This window comes from Vidua macroura, chromosome 12 (assembly GCF_024509145.1).
Source record: "Vidua macroura isolate BioBank_ID:100142 chromosome 12, ASM2450914v1, whole genome shotgun sequence".
In the NCBI taxonomy this organism is placed as follows: domain Eukaryota; kingdom Metazoa; phylum Chordata; class Aves; order Passeriformes; family Viduidae; genus Vidua; species Vidua macroura.
Window position 1 is genome coordinate 22,319,622 of NC_071582.1, and position 17,108 is coordinate 22,336,729.

Consider the following 17,108-nt stretch of genomic DNA (forward strand, 5'->3'; position numbering starts at 1 on the left):
GGGCATCAGCCTCTCCTGACTGTGCTCCAGCACAGGCAGAGCAGCAGCTGTCCCAGTTTTCTAGTAAGTAGCTGAAAGAGCTGCAAGAAAGTGAGTTCCCTTGTTGGAGGTCAGGTTGAAGTTCTGCAGAGGTGCAAAAGCCCAACTGCTGCAGTGGGGTCAGGCAGCATGGAATCCCTGGCATGCCTGCGCCCAGATCCCAAGCCAGCAGGTGTGCTGCCTGCCACAGAGCCAGAGACCCTTCCAGCTCAGTGTGCCAGCAGTGCTGGGCAGAGTTACCATTCCCAAGAAGTGCAGGGACAGGCAGAGGGCTGCAATAGAATGCATGATTCTGGAACTGTGAGGAGTGATGGTGTTGCATGGCAGACAGGCCACACCACGCCCCTCACTGGATTATCAGGAGCTGCTTTCCCCCTACAGCCCTTAGCCAGATGTTCCCCAGGAGGGACCCACTCATGACCCTGCTAAGGCCAGGGGCAGGGGGCTGTCCCAGGCTGGCTCTGTGGCCTTATGTGCATGTCCCTTTCTGAGTCACGGGAAAGTTTAGCAGCTGCTGGTGAAGGTGGGGTGTTGGTGGAAAAGCTGTGGGCTCACCTAAGCTGGGAGGCATGGGAGGGTGGCACAGCAGCCATGTCTGTGTGCTCCTGCCCACAAGCGTGGGCTCACTAAAAGAACAGTTGGAAACCACTGGAGATGTTCTTGTTCGCAGTTAATGTGGCTTTATTATTAATGTGTTGGGCTTCTCTCTTGACAGCAGTTAGTTACAGTGTTTCACATGGAAATGGGCAAAAGGACAGAACTCAAGGAACTAAATTCAAATAGAAATGTGATGCTGAAGAAAAGAATCAGGGCTCTCTTCTTAAAACATTTAGCATAGAAGAAGCTAGGAGCACAAGATGCCATTTCAATACAATTAAGACGTTCACTTTTTTAATTATAGGTTTAAAATAGTATTTTTTACCTATTACATACAGGAAGATTACGCGTTGTTGCCCACATGCAGAAACAAGCAAAAGCAGAGTTTAACTGTTTCTCTCTATAGTGTTGTATTACCTCTGGCTCCAGGTGGGTCCTGCTGGCTCCTGTGGCTTGAGCAGGGCCATACTTGATGAATCAGCTTTTTCCTAAGTCTTTTTCCCCATTGTTTTTTTTTAAGATGGAAGGGGGTGAAGGAGAGAGGGAGATAGGGAGTGAGAGAAGCTCAAGGCAGAACAGACTGCGACAAAAACTGAAAAAAAAAAAAGTGGAGCCTTGAGGACAGGGAAGCAAACTGGTGTAGGATAAAGGTAGCCAAGCAGCAGAGCTGCAGAGGGCAGGAGCAGAGCATGGAGGGCAGCGTTCCTCCTGGAATCCACCAGTGGCCACACTCCTGCCTGGAGGATGCAGGTACCTCACAAAGCCTCACTATTACTGCTGCTTAGTCAAAATTGCTTCAAGTTTAAAATTGAGAAAACATTCATATGTGGGTCTATCTAAAGTTAGTGCATTAGCTTTTACATCTAGCTACGCAGAGGGATCCCAGGAGCCAGTGAGGGCCATGCTTGTGCCTCTGGTGTCTGGCATCCTGCAGCTGCCACTGCGGCGAGTGAGCCAGGGTCTCCCCAAAGCACAGTAGGCAAAGGCCCCCAGCATTCCAGGGAGGGGCAGGGGCAGGCGTTTTAGTGCCTGCAATTGCCAGAACCAACATTCATGAATGCTGACCCCATCGGGGTACAGAGAATGACATTTATTATGCTGGCACAGTGTGATTCCGTGGTTAAAATGAACACAGCACAGGGCAGGGATTTGCTAAAGCCCTGAGTAAGCTCACATGCTCCTAACGAGGGCTATAGTCAAAGAGCTGGCTGTGCCTTGGGGAGGCTGCTGGCCTCTGGCCTTGTTCAACAGCTGCTGGGTTTTAGACACAACCTTGCAGAGACATTTTTGCTGCCCACAAGTTCTCTATGGTCTTTTCATTTTGTTTAAATTGCAGCATGTTAGTATTTGTACTGAGAAACCTCTGAACTGACACTAAAAGCACATGGTATCAGGTTAACATGTATAAATTAAAATATTAAATCAACAAAAAAATGCAGCTTAACATTAAAAAAATAAATATATAAATTAAAATGCAAAATAGACCATTTCCCTAGAAACTCCATTTTAGTGCTAGGAGCAGGTTTCTAAGCAGCATTTTCTTCATGTCACCTGCCAGAAAACTAGCACTGAGACTGAAGTGTCCCAGCCAAGTGCAACACAGGGTCCGAGGATGCTCATGCTGGAGTCAGCCCTCTGCTCAGGGCCAAGCACAGTGGGTGTCACAGCAGATGGAAATACTTTGTGCTGACTGACAACCATTGCAACACAGCTTTCCATCTCATTCCTTCTTTCCCAGAACACAGCCTGCTGCCACTCTCTTTGTCTTACAGAAAAGCTGTCTTTGTGGTAAGATCCTTCGCTAATTCTCTTGGACGTGGCAAAGGCTCATGGATGCTGCGGGCTTAGTGCACCTGAACACCCCACTCCCTGCTGGGAGAACGTGTCTCCCACACCGGAACAGGTCTGTGTGCCACGGAGGTTCTGGGTGGCTGTTCAGTAGCCACAATGCACTCACCGCACACATTCGTGTTTCTGCCAAGGCATCCAGAGAGCAAGGACAGATGCCCACAGTGATGCTCAGGCCAGGGAACAAGCTGCAAGGTGGCACCACATGGATGAGCAGCACCTCACCTGCACTGTCAGCACATCCCTACCACAGTGTGGGGGAACTGAGAATGACTACACCTGCTAAACTACTTTTTCCCGACTATTTTGGGAAGGGCCTTCTCTTCCCTCACACCACAAGCTGTATTCCCCACATCCTGGACAGTTGGGGGGACAACAAAAAGGCTTGGAGCCTGGCACACAGGCAGCGAGGAGATGGCTGCTGCGTGCAAGCTGGCCCACCACAGCGACGCTTGCTGGGCACCAGCCTCCCCCAGCATGGCCTGCGTGCTCCTCAGCTGCCTCACTACAGTCCTCCAGAGCCTTTGGTTTAGGGAGAGGGAGGTTTCTTGTACATTCCGGGCCAAGCGCGGCCAAGGTTTTTTCAGCCCTTCTGCTGTTGAGGGGGCTGTAGTTGTGCGTTTGGATGCTCTTTTTGTGTAACTGTTTAGGCCACAGCCTCTCTGTGCCTCCTCCTGCCACACAACTGGTGTGCAGGAGTCAGTTGGCTGTTGTGGGTGTGAAGCTCAAGTTAGCAGGTTAGGAATGTGCTGAACCCTCCCCTCCCACTGCCATGTCCTTCATCCCAGCTCCCTGAGCACAGCAAACAGGTGCTGCAGGGTGCCACAGGCGAGTACTTGGGACAGAAATTTGCCAAGCTGGCATGTGGTGGTGGTGCCTAGTTGGAGCACAGGTCCCCTTGCTCAGAACACCTCCTGTATGGTCAGGAGGGGAGGTGGAAGAATGACCTTCACTGTCACATTGCAGTTCAGAGGGTTTTCTCTTCCCTCATCTCCCTGGTGCAATTTCTTTGCAAGTTAGATTTCGCCTCTGCCCCCTGCCTCCCATGCACTCTGCATGCAGCAGCAGCAGCACTTCAGCCCTCACCAGAAAGGCAAGGTTCATGGTGCTACAGGTTAAATGGCAAGGCAGCCAGGAAGAGAGTAGAACAAGCTCTCACAGCAGCAAGGCAGCCAAGATAGTCTACAGAAACTGTACAGGCAGCAGAATAAAGCAGGGAAGGTGAAAGTGCCCCTGGCCTGCAACTGCTCTTGCACAAACTCTTAGCTCAGTCCAGAAAATTACAGAGCCCTGCACTTCTTCCTCATGGCATCCAGTGCTGAGCAAGATGGATACCCGATTGCCTGACAAATGGGAACCATGTAGAGGACTAAACCAGAGAAGAACTGGACTGTGATTAGATGGTGTCTCTCATGTTGCATCGGTGACTGAAGAATCAATGGATGAACATAAAATGTGGGAGATCTAGAATTCAATCTTACAGGCTGGAAAAGATTCGTCCTGCATCACAACAGTGCTGCTGCTTGCCAGTACCATGATGTTTAGCTCCTGCTGTTTCTCATGGGTCTGTTGATACCATTCTCGTGTTACCTCAGTATCGTGTGTTGGGATCAATGTCACCTGGGAAAAGAAAGCAGCAGGGATGATTGAGAACAACTGCAGTGACAAAGAATGCCCATAGGAGCTGAGACTAAAATTTATTTTTAATTTTGGAACACTGCACCCTTGGTACTGCTTGTTCTATTTAGTGTCTTTCAGATGTCGGGTTCTGAGGCAGATCTTTATTGTATACAGTACCAGCACAATGGGGCTCTGAACTGGCTGCAAACTGGCAGTACTGACACCATAATGATGAGAATGGATGCAGTGCAGGGGAGAGCATCGTGCTCTGGAGCGCCAGAAACAGCCTCAGAAAGATCCTTCAGTGTGAAAAGGAACAATACTGGCAGTGTCACTGTTAATGGACACTATGCACCCATTGACCCAGTGTGCAACTCGGGGACCTTGAAATATGAGGCTGCTTCATCTGGAAGAACATTTATACCTTTCTGTACATGTCTTCAGGAGTGCCCACCTGGGGTGTCCTGCAAGCCTGCCTAAGCAAGAACTGTGTTACAGAAAATTCTTGCTTAAATGCTCTATTAGTAAGTTGATGTCAAAAAAATCTTCAGCAAGCCAGGCTAGCAAGAGATGCCACTGGGTGTGGGACACTGATGAAAATTCAGTTTGTGTCGGTGTTTTTCTTGAGGATAGGCTCATCCTGCAGTGGGTAAGGATGAGTGTATGATATCTCAGTGCTTCCTCCCCTCAGGAGGATGTGGAAAAGAGGACATATCTGCTTCCATTCATACCATTTTGCAGGTGTCCTCATCAGTACAAGCAATTACTCTGCTGAGACTTCAAAACAGGGTATGCCCAGTACCATTTGCTTCCTCTCAGTGTACTCCCTTGTGTATGTGATACCCATCTTCTTCTGAGCACTTGTGACATCAAAAGCATGACACACCCCTTTGCATTTCCATGACCTACCTGCAGGTTCTCTCCCCACTGAGACTTCCCTTCCAGAAGCGCATCCAGCACTGCACGGCTTGGCTCTCCGTTGGCTGCATCATTCCCACTCACAACATAGTAAGATGCTCGAACCCGCTTGAAGAACTCTGGATCTGTGTTCTTCCCACTGCAGTGGTTGGGGATGTAGGCCAAATCCACGTAGACAGGTGGACCCATAGGCACTGACAAATTGCTCTTAGGACTATTGGAAGCTTTGGAAAACAGGAAACAAGAGGCTATCAAAACCCTTCTGCAAGGGACAAACACTCAGATTAACACAGGACTTGGATTCCAGAAAGACTTTTCCACTGCAGCAGTGAAGTTGAGACTTACCCATGCTCTGCTGCTCAGAGGTGACCTGGGTGCATTTCTGGGCCAGTGCTGTCACAGGTCTTGGGTGGGAAAGGAAGTTTTGCTATTTTTTGGGGAGGGATTGGAAAGCTTTAGGATCAGAAGCTTTTTTCTGGGGAAGGGAACCAAAAATCTCCATTATTAACTTTTGCAGAGTTGTCATCCCAATTAATATTTAGTCCTAATTTTTGTCAATAACTTAAATTTGCTTAAACACACAGACACACCCCCTCCCCCATTCTGATGGCCTATGTATGCTATCCTAGGGTATTACAGTAGTCTTTCTGGAAGGTCCATCCTGGCTTCCTGCCATCCCTGTGAATTGCTTCTACTCCTCGGACTCTATTGCACTTTCACATCAACCTTTTGTACATCTCAACTTTATCACTGCTTATGACTTTTTATGCCTGACTGGGAAGTTCTGTTCTCTGTTCTGCTGTGTTTAACCTAGTGCTTTTCTCTGTGTTGTACCTACAGAGATAATGCATTTTTCAGGAAGGATTTCTTACCGGGATTTGTTTTGATGCCATTAACAAGGCTCTTGCCAGGGTTGCTGTGACTACTCCTGGATAACTCATCCTCTGGCATCAGTGCACTGCGTGGTTTGGGCTTTTCTCCTCCATCTCTTTCTTTTTTGGCAGTGACAGATTTTGGAGATTTGTCTGATGACTGTTTCACAGGAGTGGGTGATCGTTTCCCTTTCACGTCTAATTTCCGGGCAGGTGAGGAAGATTTGGGTTTGCTCAAAGGCTTCCTCACACCTTTGTTCTTTTCTTTTATGTCTTTCTTGGAAATTTTATCAGTTCTGCTCATGCTTTGCTCATTTAACAATATATCAGGGTCTACCATGCAGACATCAGGGTGAGGAGGGTGGGGATGGGGATCTACCATTGGAACAGGCTGAGGATCATGGCTGGACCTAGAACTGGCATGATGAGCATTCCCCACAGCTTTGTCCACTGGGAGGAAATCAGCATCTTCATCTGAGTCCATGTTGGCATCTGCTGTGATGGATGGACATTCTTCAGTCTCAGGAGGGACATCAGAGTCTGACTGGGAGGTTCCAGAATCACTCACTGATGTTGGAGGGGTTTCCTCCACTGTAGCACTTTGCATGGGACTGCTCCCAGTGTGGGGTGGTCTCCCCTGCACTGAAGGGTGACCCTCCTCCTGTGAGAGGTCACTGTCTTCAGAGAGCTCATGGGGGCTCGGGTTGATGAATGAAGGAGAGAGCTCTCCCTTTCTCTGCTTGTATTCACATGAGGAAAATTTCTGTCCACAATCAGAACTGCCTCCTAAATGGGTTGCCGTGTCATGGGAAGCATCTCCACAGTCCTCTGCTTTTTCACCCCTCTGCACATCTGGGAAAAATGGCTGGAAACTGCTTTCGGGGGACATCAGAGAGAAAGGACGGCTTTGCCTCTCTGTTTCCTCTTTGCCTGCGCACGGAGAAAAACTGCTGTCAGAATCGGGACATGTTTTTTCATCTTTTGCCTCTGCTGCGTTGTATGTGCTTTGGAAAGCTGGCAGACTGGTGCTCACCTCTGTTGGACCATTAGCTGTGGTTTTATCTTTGTGCTGACGATGAGAAAATGATGTCAACACATCAGGGAGAGATGTCAGTGGCAATGGCTGTCCTGCAAATGGTGCCTTCTGCTCTGGGCTGCTACCGCAGTGCTGCTGCTCTTGCTCTGCAGAGAATGGTGTGAGCTCTGAGCCCTGGCACTCCTTTCTGCATGGCAAGGTGTGGTCACCCATGCCACTGGGAAATGGAGACCCATGTTCTTCAGCAAAGACAAAGTCTTTGGTTTCAGCTGTTTGTATTTTCATAGCATTATCAGGAACCAGTGAAGACACATCCCAAGCACTTCTGGTACCTGATTCCACTCCTGCACCTGTGGATGTGGAAAGCATATGGGAATAGAAACCTTCTGCTGTAGTCTGTATCACAGGAGTGGTGGCTTCAGATGAAGGTTCCTCTGACAGGCTGGAAGAGTCATCTTTCAGCTGCTGCTGGGTGACAGACTCTTTCTCCACACCTTTGGAGAACACCTTGTCTTCTTCAAATGGACTCAGCGGTGAGAATTTAGGAAAAGATGAGTCAAGGCTGCTGATTTTCTTAGAAACCTCCAAGTACTCATCTTTGTTTCCCTGGTTTGAGAGCAAAGCACAAGGAGACTCTAAAGAAAGAGAAATATCCCCTAAATGGCTTGCTGAGGTTTGCTTATGTCTGAATGTGCTAGCTGTTTCAAACCTAGAAGAGCTATCCATCCCTCTGCTCTCAACTCTCGGGCCCTGTTTGTATACTTCTGTTTGTTTGCTGGAAGCAGATTTCAGGTATATGGCTTGCTCTTGGCACTCGGAGGCTACTGCTGCACTTGGATAATCTGCTACCCAGAAATGGGATTCCTTTGTGGATTTTTCAGCAACCTCTATCGTTTTTGAAGAATCATGGCACATTTCTGGAGTTTGCTCATCTCTGTCTGTGTCTGGCAAGTCACTGTAACCAGCAACATATGTCTCCACAACAGCAGCTGATGCAGTTGTCCTACTTTCATATTTCTCTTGCCAGCCCGGACCAGAGGGAGAAGAGGCAGTAGAGCTGGGTGAAAGGGGCTCCTGACATTTGCTCTGCAGGAAGGAGTCTGAGACAGGAAACTTGCTGATGGCTGAGATGCGTGTATAGACGGTGCTTGCAGCTTCAGCAGGGCTGTGCAGTTTAGACTCCTTTTCAGACTTCTCCTTAGCACCTTTTTCTAGCTCTGAGTCACTTGCACTTTCTTCCCCTCGACCTGCTTTCTCATAGTATGTATCTTTGGGATTTGGGATTTCAGATTTCAGGGACAAAGATACCTGCTCCTGGCTAGACAAAATTATATTCTCATCTGGACAACCAGCACCAATATAGGTGGATGATTTTCCTTGATAAAAGGTGTCAGTTGTGATGGTGGGAGAGGCAAATGCTGCGCTCGCAGATGATAGGTGCAGTGCAGAGTCCAGTTCTCCTGGCAAAGCAGAAGACACATTCAGTTTTTCCTGTCCTTCTGATGTCCTAGGCTTCCCTGTTTCAGACAAGGGTAAATATCTTTCATGGATGTCTCTATAGTCAAAGACTGAATCTGCTTTATCCTTAGGGGATGCTGGAGATGACAATTCCTTCTCAGCAGAGGTATAAAGACAGGACTCTTCTTCCTTTGCAGACACATGAAAATTTTGACCTTTTTGAGAGTTCAGTGCTGTCACTGGCACCTTGTCAGTATGACCTGGGCTGTGTGCACCCATGGCTGTGAAGGGGGAGGGTCCCACTCCAGACACAATTATCTTCTCATAGATGTCAGCATACTTGAAACTTCTTTCATCGGGGTAGGGAGTTGGTTCTCTTTCTTCTGGCTCTTGTCTTGTGGAAGTGTCATCATCTCTCTGTGTGCAGACCCCTTCCTCATAGGAATAAGGCTCAGGGGAACTCCTGGAATAGGTCTCTGGAGGATACACCTCTTGGATGGTAGCACCCACAGCCCCAGCACAGCTGACAGCATCGCTACTTTTTTGACATGGGCCTTGTGCTGGAGAGGAGTGTGCACACTGCCCTGACAGCTCAGCACTCCCTTCTGTGGACTCTGCAATAAATTCTGCTGCTGTTGTAGATTGCAACAGAGTAGATGCTGCTGCTGTCTGCTCTTTTCTTCCTGTAAAGTCATACAGATTCTCAGTGGATTTGCAGTCATCCTCTTGCCTGCTATCCGACTTGTATTTGCAATCTATTTCCTGATACAAATCACCGATATCTAATTTATTTTCAGACGTTTTTGATGGGACATCCTCCCATAAAGGTGGCTTGCACTGATCTAACTTGCAGGGCCTCTCTGCTCCTGGTGGTGCCTCTATCTCCTTTCCCACTGCAGACAGGGGAGATGTCAGAACTTGGTCTAGTGACTTTGCATAGATATCTAGGACAGCTTTCTCCTCATCATCTAAGCAGGAGCAATCTTGTTTAGAGGTCAACAACAATTCTTGACTTTTTTTGTTTCCAGTTAAAGCTTTGGCCTGATTCTCCTCACCAGGGACATACTGAGGAGATGGAGGAGAACCTCCCCTTTGTGTTCTTTCTGGGACAGTGATGTCAGCTGGAATCACATCCACTTTCTTTGTTTCTGACGTAGGTTTGGCACCCTTCTGTGTGTCTTCTTTGTAATCAAATGACTCCACCTTTAAACATTCAGTTTCTGCTTGCAGTAGCATGGGTTTGTCTTCAGCATGGTGAAGCTCCTTATCCTTCTCATTGGGTAATTGCCCTCCTGTCCCACTGTCTCTCCCTTCCTGAAGATATGCAAAAGCAGAACCCCATGCTTCCCCTTCTGCTCCTCTCCAGGTATGGCTGCCAGGCAAGACAGGAGACAGGTTCTCTTCCTTTCCCAGTTTAGGAAGGGATTTTGTTTCAAATTCTGGTACCTCATCCAAGAATGTACTCTCCCTCTCTTTGTCATATCTCTGCCGCCTTCCCTGAACAGGGACCTCTTCTACCTCTTCTGGAAACCACACTTTCTTCTCATAACTTAAATCTTTCATGAAAAACTTTTCCATTTCTGGAGATTTTTTTCCTTGACCTTCCTTGAACCTGCAAGATTTTATGCCTTCAGTAGAAACATGTGAACATGTTTTATCTTCGCTTGGGCTAGATTCTGTAAAATGTAAGCCCTTTGCATCTGGAGACACTTCCTGAGAATCCAAGCCTTCATTTCTTCCCCTCAACATGCTCTTTTCTGATGCAGAAAATAAACTGCTGTCATCTGGAGACATTTCTTCAGTTGAAGAATCTCTGGGTGATGTGCCTTTAACTGAACTACTTTCTGGGCAAGGAAAAGATTTTGATGCTTCTTTCAGTTCTTTGGCAGAAATTTCCAGTGATTTTTCATGTGTAGCTGATCTCTGATCTGTGAAACACATGGATTTCACAGCTTCTGAAGAGAATTTGTCAGTGCAGCTGGACACGGTTTTTTCTTTTGCAGATATCTCTTCTGTGAAACTAAGAGCTTTGATATCTTCTGGAGAAATTCCTTTAATGAAAACATCTGACGAGATTTTCCTGCTGGAACTCTCAGTGAGAGAAATGGATTTGGTCTTTTCTGGGGAAATGGAATCTTCAATGGAAGCATGAGAAGATTTCTCTTCTTCTGAGGTGTCTCCTGTGAAATACAGTAGTTTTCCTTCTTCAGTAGTAACTGTCTTAGAAATATCTGAGGATTTCTCTATACCAGTCCTTTCTTCTGTAAAAGAAGGTGATTTGATGCCATCTGCTGAAAATTGCAAAGATTTGTCATTTTTAGATTTGCTTTGGCTTGTGAACTGTGGAAGATCCACATTTCCTAGAGAAGTTCCTGTGGTTGCAAATGGCTCAAAGGACAAGTGTTTTGGAAATCCCATTAAACTTTCTGTCATGGTTTTAGTTCCTTGCTCTTTTTCTGGTTTTGTGCTGGGATGCTCATCATCCTCCCCGATCACCACCGTGTCCTGCTTGTGGTAAGAGAGCCAGGGCAGCTCCTCCCTCCTCACTGGTTCCTCCTGTACCTCCTCCTCAGGAGACACTGGAACATCACTGCTCAAAACCAGTTCGTGCTGCACAAGTCCAGGAACATCTCTTTCATGTCTGGATTTAGCCTCAGATGCCTCATCTTTTTTGAGAGGTTCACCCTTGGCTCCCTTCACCACAACAGAAGTTTGGCCTTCCAGTTTCTTGGCAGCAGCATCAGTTTGTTTTTCAAATAGATCTGAATCTACTGTTTCCAGCTTTTCCTCCACTGGAGACTGGTGGAAGGGTGTGTGCCCTGCACTGGTGGGGCCAGATGGAGTGGGAGAGGCCATTTTGACTGTGCTGTCATCAGGACTCGTGCATCGTTCTTCAGCCTCTGCAGAGTCAGCCTGGGAAAATGGTGTTTCTTCAGTGGATAAAGGCATCATCTCTGTGGGAACACTGATTATCACATTGTCAGGGCATCCTTGAGGAGCAAACACGGGGGCATTGTAATGCCCTCGGAGTTTCTCAGGCATCTCAATATTTGGAGTCCCATCTTCTTCATCTTCTTCATCTTCTGCCTCCTCATGAAGGTCCTTTTTTTGAGTTTCCACTTTCCTCTCTCCTTCTGCTAATGCATGGAAATCTTCAGGGGGTGGAGATTTAAAGCATTTGTCTTCCTCCAAGGATGATGTGGGAGAAATTGTGCCAGCAGAGGGAACATAGTCAAGACCTTGGGTCGCTTCAGTCCGAGAAGAGGGCATACTATTTCCTGTGTCCAGAAGTAAAGAGCTTTTCCCAGTCTCTTCCGTTTGTGGTGCTGTTATGGATGCAACAGATTGATCCTCTGCTACTGACGTTGCAAAAGATGAAAGCTTGTCACATTCAGTAATGGAGGTAGCAGAAGATATGTGTTCCTCCTCAGCTAGAGGTGCTGCCACAATGTTTGTAGGATATGCCAGGATTTCAGACTCCTGCCCAGCATAGCCCTTGGCTGAAAGGTCAGCAGGAGGCATGGCCTGTATTCCATGTACTGCTTCAAAAGAGCCTGGATGGTCAGGAACAGAAATGTTATAGGCATTGACATCATACTTCAAGTGTGGGATCCTCTCTTCCTGTTCATCATGTATTTCTTCATCAGAAATGGTCTGCTCTGTTTCTGAGTAGCCGGGGATAGTTTCATCTTGGATATAAGAAACATGTTCTGCTGTTGCTCCTGGTGGGACTGGCAGGCTGCTCAGATATGACTCTTCCTTTGTCATGTCCTTTCCAAGTAACTTGGATTTCTCATCCATGAAACTAAATTCTCTTTCCTTCTCTGTAATGGTAAACAGTTTGTCCTCCCTAACATCCTGATTCAGCCCACAGAATTCTCTATTCTTCTCCACTTTCTCCTCTGCTTTCATGTGCTGTTCTTCCTTTTCTTCCAGTTCTGCCTTTTCTATCACATCTTCTCTCTTTTCCTTCTCATCCTGTTCCTGTACCTCTGCCCCCTCAATATATTTTTCACAAATTTCTGCTTCCCTCTGTTTTATGTCCAAAGAGATTTTCTCCTCTTCCTCCTTTTCTTCCTCTCTGAACACTGGTGGCCAAGCACCCTTTGCAAAGAGGTCTGTGTGTGATGGCAGGTGTTCTTTGTCAGGAAAAATCTGAATGTCCTTGCCCTGCTCAGCTTTTCCCTCCCAGTATCTTATGTCATGGTTTTCGTCTATTGTTTTTCTTTCATCCTCTATTTTTTCAGCAGGACCTCCCCTCAGCTCCCACTGAGGGACTGCCATTTCCTCTACTGATGATTCTTTTTCCGTATCAGTAGTAGTTTCTCCCTGGTCAGGGGTCTTTCTTTTTAAAATCAGATCCACTTCAAGGTTACTCTGACTAGTCATATCAACAGAGTGTTTTATCTCTGCTTCAGGTGCTCTCATAATCTTATCACTAACCTCCATATCAGACAGTTCTTGAGTCAACTGCAAGGCCCCTCTCTCCTCATGCTTCAGTTCCTCAAAGTCCTTTGTAAGATCTTCTGGTGAAGACAGGACTAACCTCTGTTCCACTATGGATGTCTCTCCTGGATCCACTTGTACAGGTGCCTTCTCCATTGGTAATGTCTTAAGGTCAGCAGCTACCTTTTCAGGTTCTTTTTCAGGTTTTACTTTGATCTTCTCAGTTTTGAGTCTGCCTGGAAGTTTTGCTTTGTACAATGTTTTTCTTACTTCTGGGGTAAATGGTTTCAAGTCTGGTTTAGAAATTTTTTTGAGCTCTGGTTTGTTTTCTTTCTTTTTATCATCTTTCTTTGCATCTTTTTTCTCATCTTTCTTTCCATCATCTTTTTTTAAGTCCTTTTTCTCCTTCTTAATCTCTTTCTTTTCCTTGTCTTTCTTCTCCTCTAATTTGGATACTTTCTCTTTGAGATGCTTTTTTCCAACCTTGTCTTTTGCCAATTTTCTTTTCTCAGCTTTGAGAGCATCACTTGTTTCTGTCTTTATCTTTTCATGTTTAACAGGTTTCTCAGGAACTTTCTCTGTGTGTTCCTTAACCTTTTTTTCAATTTTAGCATCCTTTACAACTTCCGGTTTTACTTCCTTAATCCCCTCCTCAACTGCTTCTTCCTTCTTGACTTGCTTTGTCACAGATGGCTTGGGGGAAGACTTAAGACTCTCTTTACTGTCAGTTCTTTGTTTCATTTTGGTCTGCTTCAGCACAGGTGGAGGTATTCCAGAAGTGAGATCTTTCTGAGTAGCCACGGGGTACCTCAGAAAATCAAGGTGCTTGAGTTTCTCAAGACCTTCCAATATCTTATTTTGAGGAGCATTTCCAGGAAACAAAACCCTTACAATTTTCTCTGTTGGGCTGGCTGGTAGCCATACCACTAGGGCTGTGATAGATGTGAGATAGGGAACAGAAATTTCACCTTCTTTCCCACTTGCAAGAATGATGCCAGTCTTTGCTTTACTATTGCCAGCCCACTTCTGCATTAGAAACTGCATTTCTTTACTGTCCTTGACAGGGTTCAGTATATACATATCCAGCTTACCCACTCCCATTTTGTGGAAGAGTGTGATGGGCTCAATGGTGCTGCTCACTACCCTGTAGAGAGGCTCTGATTTAATGCCCAGTCTGTTGAGATACTGCAGTGTCATACATGCTTCTTCGATGCTCCTCTTTACTTTCATGGAGGCTTCAGGCATCTTCAGCTTTTCAGGAACATTAAAAAAAACCACCCCTAGCTCAGGAGAAATTAGGTTTTTCATCCAGTCACTGTAGTTGGTAGAGCCCTGGGATTGTTCCTCCTCTTGCTCAGCAACTTTCCTCTGCAGCAACCCGTTGATGCCGGGCAAGTTGTCTGCACCAATGTGGGTGAGCAGGATTGAGTCAATCCTATCCAGGTGCCTTACCAGCTTCCAGAAACATGATTTTCTCTCAGAGCCACCATCCACAAGGATGTTAAACCCATTGACAGCAAAGAGAGCAGAATCACCTCTTCCCCCAGGGAATATGTAGCAGCAGGGCTTAGAAAGCTTCAGAAAACCCCCTGAGGTGGGTGGCTCCAGGAGATCAAATGGAGATGGCACGTCAACTGTCTCAGAGACATATTCTGCAAATTCAGACACTCCATCCATTTCTGGCAGAACTGGATCAGGATTCAGTTTCAGATTAATAATGTCCTGAAATTGAGGATGCCCAAGGCTGCTCCAGGCTCCTTCTCCCGGGCACGACACAGTAAGAGAGGCCTTGGTACCTGAATCAGAGTTGCTGAGAATCTGGGTGACCTAATGAGATAAGCACAGACAGATAAAGGTCAAATAGAGCTTTGAGACCTATACAGCGCTTAAAAAAAAATACAGCTAGTTAATGCAGAAATACTGAAGATACCATGAGCACTTTACCAATGGGAAACATTGGGGGTAGACGAAATAGTTTGAAAGCCCATGGAAAATCAATGCATAGAGCCATGCTCTCTTTTGAAATTCTTAATGTTTTTGGAAGCTGCCCACAGTTATGTTAAAACCCACTTTAAGAAATTTTGAGTGTTTGTCCCCTGCAGAGCCAGTCTGGAAGGTTGTTTCAAGCTGAACACTTAAAGGAATCACCCATGCCTGCACCTTGGAAAACTTAAGACAGAGAGTTAAAGCAAGATTCCCAAGACAATAACATGAATTATTTACAGTATGCAATTTTTTTTGCTGGATTTCAAACCCATCTGTCTGCAAATCTGCCTGAAGATTACCTGAAGGAGGGCGCAGGCTGCATTATTCTACCGTGCACTCTGAACAGGAGGGGATGTGCTGGATTACAGCTCACACTCACCTCCGGATCTGAAAGTATCTCGGCAAACTTCTGGTAAGTGAAGGTCCCTGTCTGCAGGACCAAGTCTCCTTCCTGGTCTGAGCTCTGACCACAGAGGATCAGTAGTTTGTGGGCTGATGAATCACACACAAGTGAGCGGACCTGTTCAGACAGGAGATGAGACAGAGGGCTGCCGTCAGAATTTACCTGTACTCCACACCAGCACCCAGAATCCCAATCCCACCAATGGGGTAACTCATGTTATTCACAAATAGCCAAACCCTGTGTTTTCTACATACAAGGAAGTTGCTTACTGAAGAGGGAAGACACTGCTACTGTCTGCCCAACACAGCTCCATGTCACATCAGTTACTGTGTATATCCTGATTACTGGCAGGACCAGAACACCTGGCCTTTTCACCACACCTTGCAGCAGACTGGCAGCAGGTTTGCACTCTCCAGAAGGTACAAAGTGTGATAATCATGACCTCCATGTCAAGCAAGGGCAGGAGAGCTGATGTGGAGAGAACTTGATGGCATATCTGGTCCTTACCTCAGACACGATGCTATCCACATTAGGATTTACCAGGATCACTGTATCCAGGGTGTCACTCCGGTGATGGAGAATTCTTTGGCCTGAGGAAAGAAAAAGGATTAGACAGGATGAGAGAAGCTGATAAGACAGCATCCAGCTACTGATATTTTAGCCTCAAAAATTCCACTTCAGCATGGGTTTGATTTGCAAGGCTTCAGTTTGCATTCAAGACCCAGTTTGATACCCAAGTCTCATAAAACAGAGCAAACTCTTTTCAACAACAAAGAAAGAAATCCTTCTTCTGGATCAGCACGCTCAGCTCCAACTTATTCTGAAGTCCACAGAGCCAGGCACGTTGAGCTGCCTGCCTGTGCCAGATGGTTGTGTCTGTAAACACTGGCGCAGACAAATTTCTCCTTTCCAGACAGAAGTGCCTTGCCTCATCACAGCTACCAGAGAGAGGTGTCTTTAGCACTGTCCAAACCCTAGCCACCACAGGGCTCTGTGAGCCAGTCAGTGGGTGCCAACTCAGCTTTCACTGGAGTGGTGCAGCACTGGTAACAGGTCTTCGCTCATTCGTAACAGTTTTTTCTTTAATCCAAATGTGCACTCCGAAGCTGCTGCTATGGGAAGTACCTAGACAACAAGAATTCTCATTCTCCTGTCAGAGGCACAAACAGGAAACAAGACAGGACTCTGCTCTCTCTCTATATTTAGAGAAAAAAAAAAAAGGAGAAGCCAAAGAGCAAGCAAGATCCCAGGAGTGTAAAAAAGCAATTTTGCTCACCTTGGCATGGGCATTGTACAGGTATTTGGCAAACTGCTACCATAATTCCAGGGCCCTATTAAATTATTAGACAGAAGGGTAGTGAGTGTCTGCCACGCTGCCAGCCAAGACCAGAGCCACTGCTGTATGTCCACATCAGACAGCTCTGGGATGGAGGACTTCCGTGCAGTATTTCCCTGGTCACTGTAGGCAGCACACAACCTTTTTTGATTACAGTCTTTGCTAATACCTACCTCTGGACATTGCATCCACTCAAAAAGCCAGGCACTTAGAACTTAACTGTTGGAATGTATAATTCATAGGGTTTAAGACTTTCATAGGTTTTAATCCCTCATATAGATTGGAGGTCCATAGATCTTCACTGAAAATGAGCAACTATTTTTATTTTGCGTCTTTCAGACAAGGGTTGCTTGCTGACAGTGTTCTTTCCACCCTCCACAACCTCCCATTGCCTCTTTCTAGGCAGATCTCAGTCCTTCTAAAATAGCTCTATCAATCTGGTGGAAGGACGGAAAGGATGGAAGGACTGAAGGATGGAAGGTCAATATTCAGCATAGCTTTAAATCAAACTCACTTTACTGGAATGTTTTACTAGCAATTAATCAGACA

The 17,108-nt window shown here is 46.4% G+C and overlaps 1 protein-coding gene across 1 annotated transcript; it reads right to left on the reverse strand.

Moving 5' to 3' along the window:
- Positions 1–694: 694 nt before the first annotated feature.
- MAP1A (microtubule associated protein 1A) lies at positions 695–15,829 on the reverse strand. The gene is made up of 5 exons (XM_053988424.1): positions 15,731–15,829; positions 15,200–15,340; positions 5,895–14,661; positions 5,014–5,246; positions 695–4,104 (listed from the first exon to the last, which is right to left on the reverse strand). Exons 3-5 carry the CDS (start codon positions 14,509–14,511, stop codon positions 3,949–3,951), a joined length of 9,006 nt encoding a protein of 3,001 aa, XP_053844399.1. The 5' UTR covers positions 14,512–14,661; positions 15,200–15,340; positions 15,731–15,829; the 3' UTR covers positions 695–3,948.
- Between the last annotated feature and the right edge of the window lie 1,279 nt (positions 15,830–17,108).

Bases quoted from the DNA above. Each gene is read 5' to 3' on its own strand.
- MAP1A (XM_053988424.1), bottom strand. From the start codon at position 14,511: ATGGATGGAGTGTCTGAATTTGCAGAATATGTCTCTGAGACAGTTGAC. The intron at 5,247-5,894 runs GTAAGAAATCCT...TGTTTTCCAAAG, and splicing joins TGGCATCAAAACAAATCCCG to CTTCCAATAGTCCTAAGAGC. The intron at 4,105-5,013 runs GTAGGTCATGGA...TTCTTTTCCCAG, and splicing joins AGTGGGGAGAGAACCTGCAG to GTGACATTGATCCCAACACA.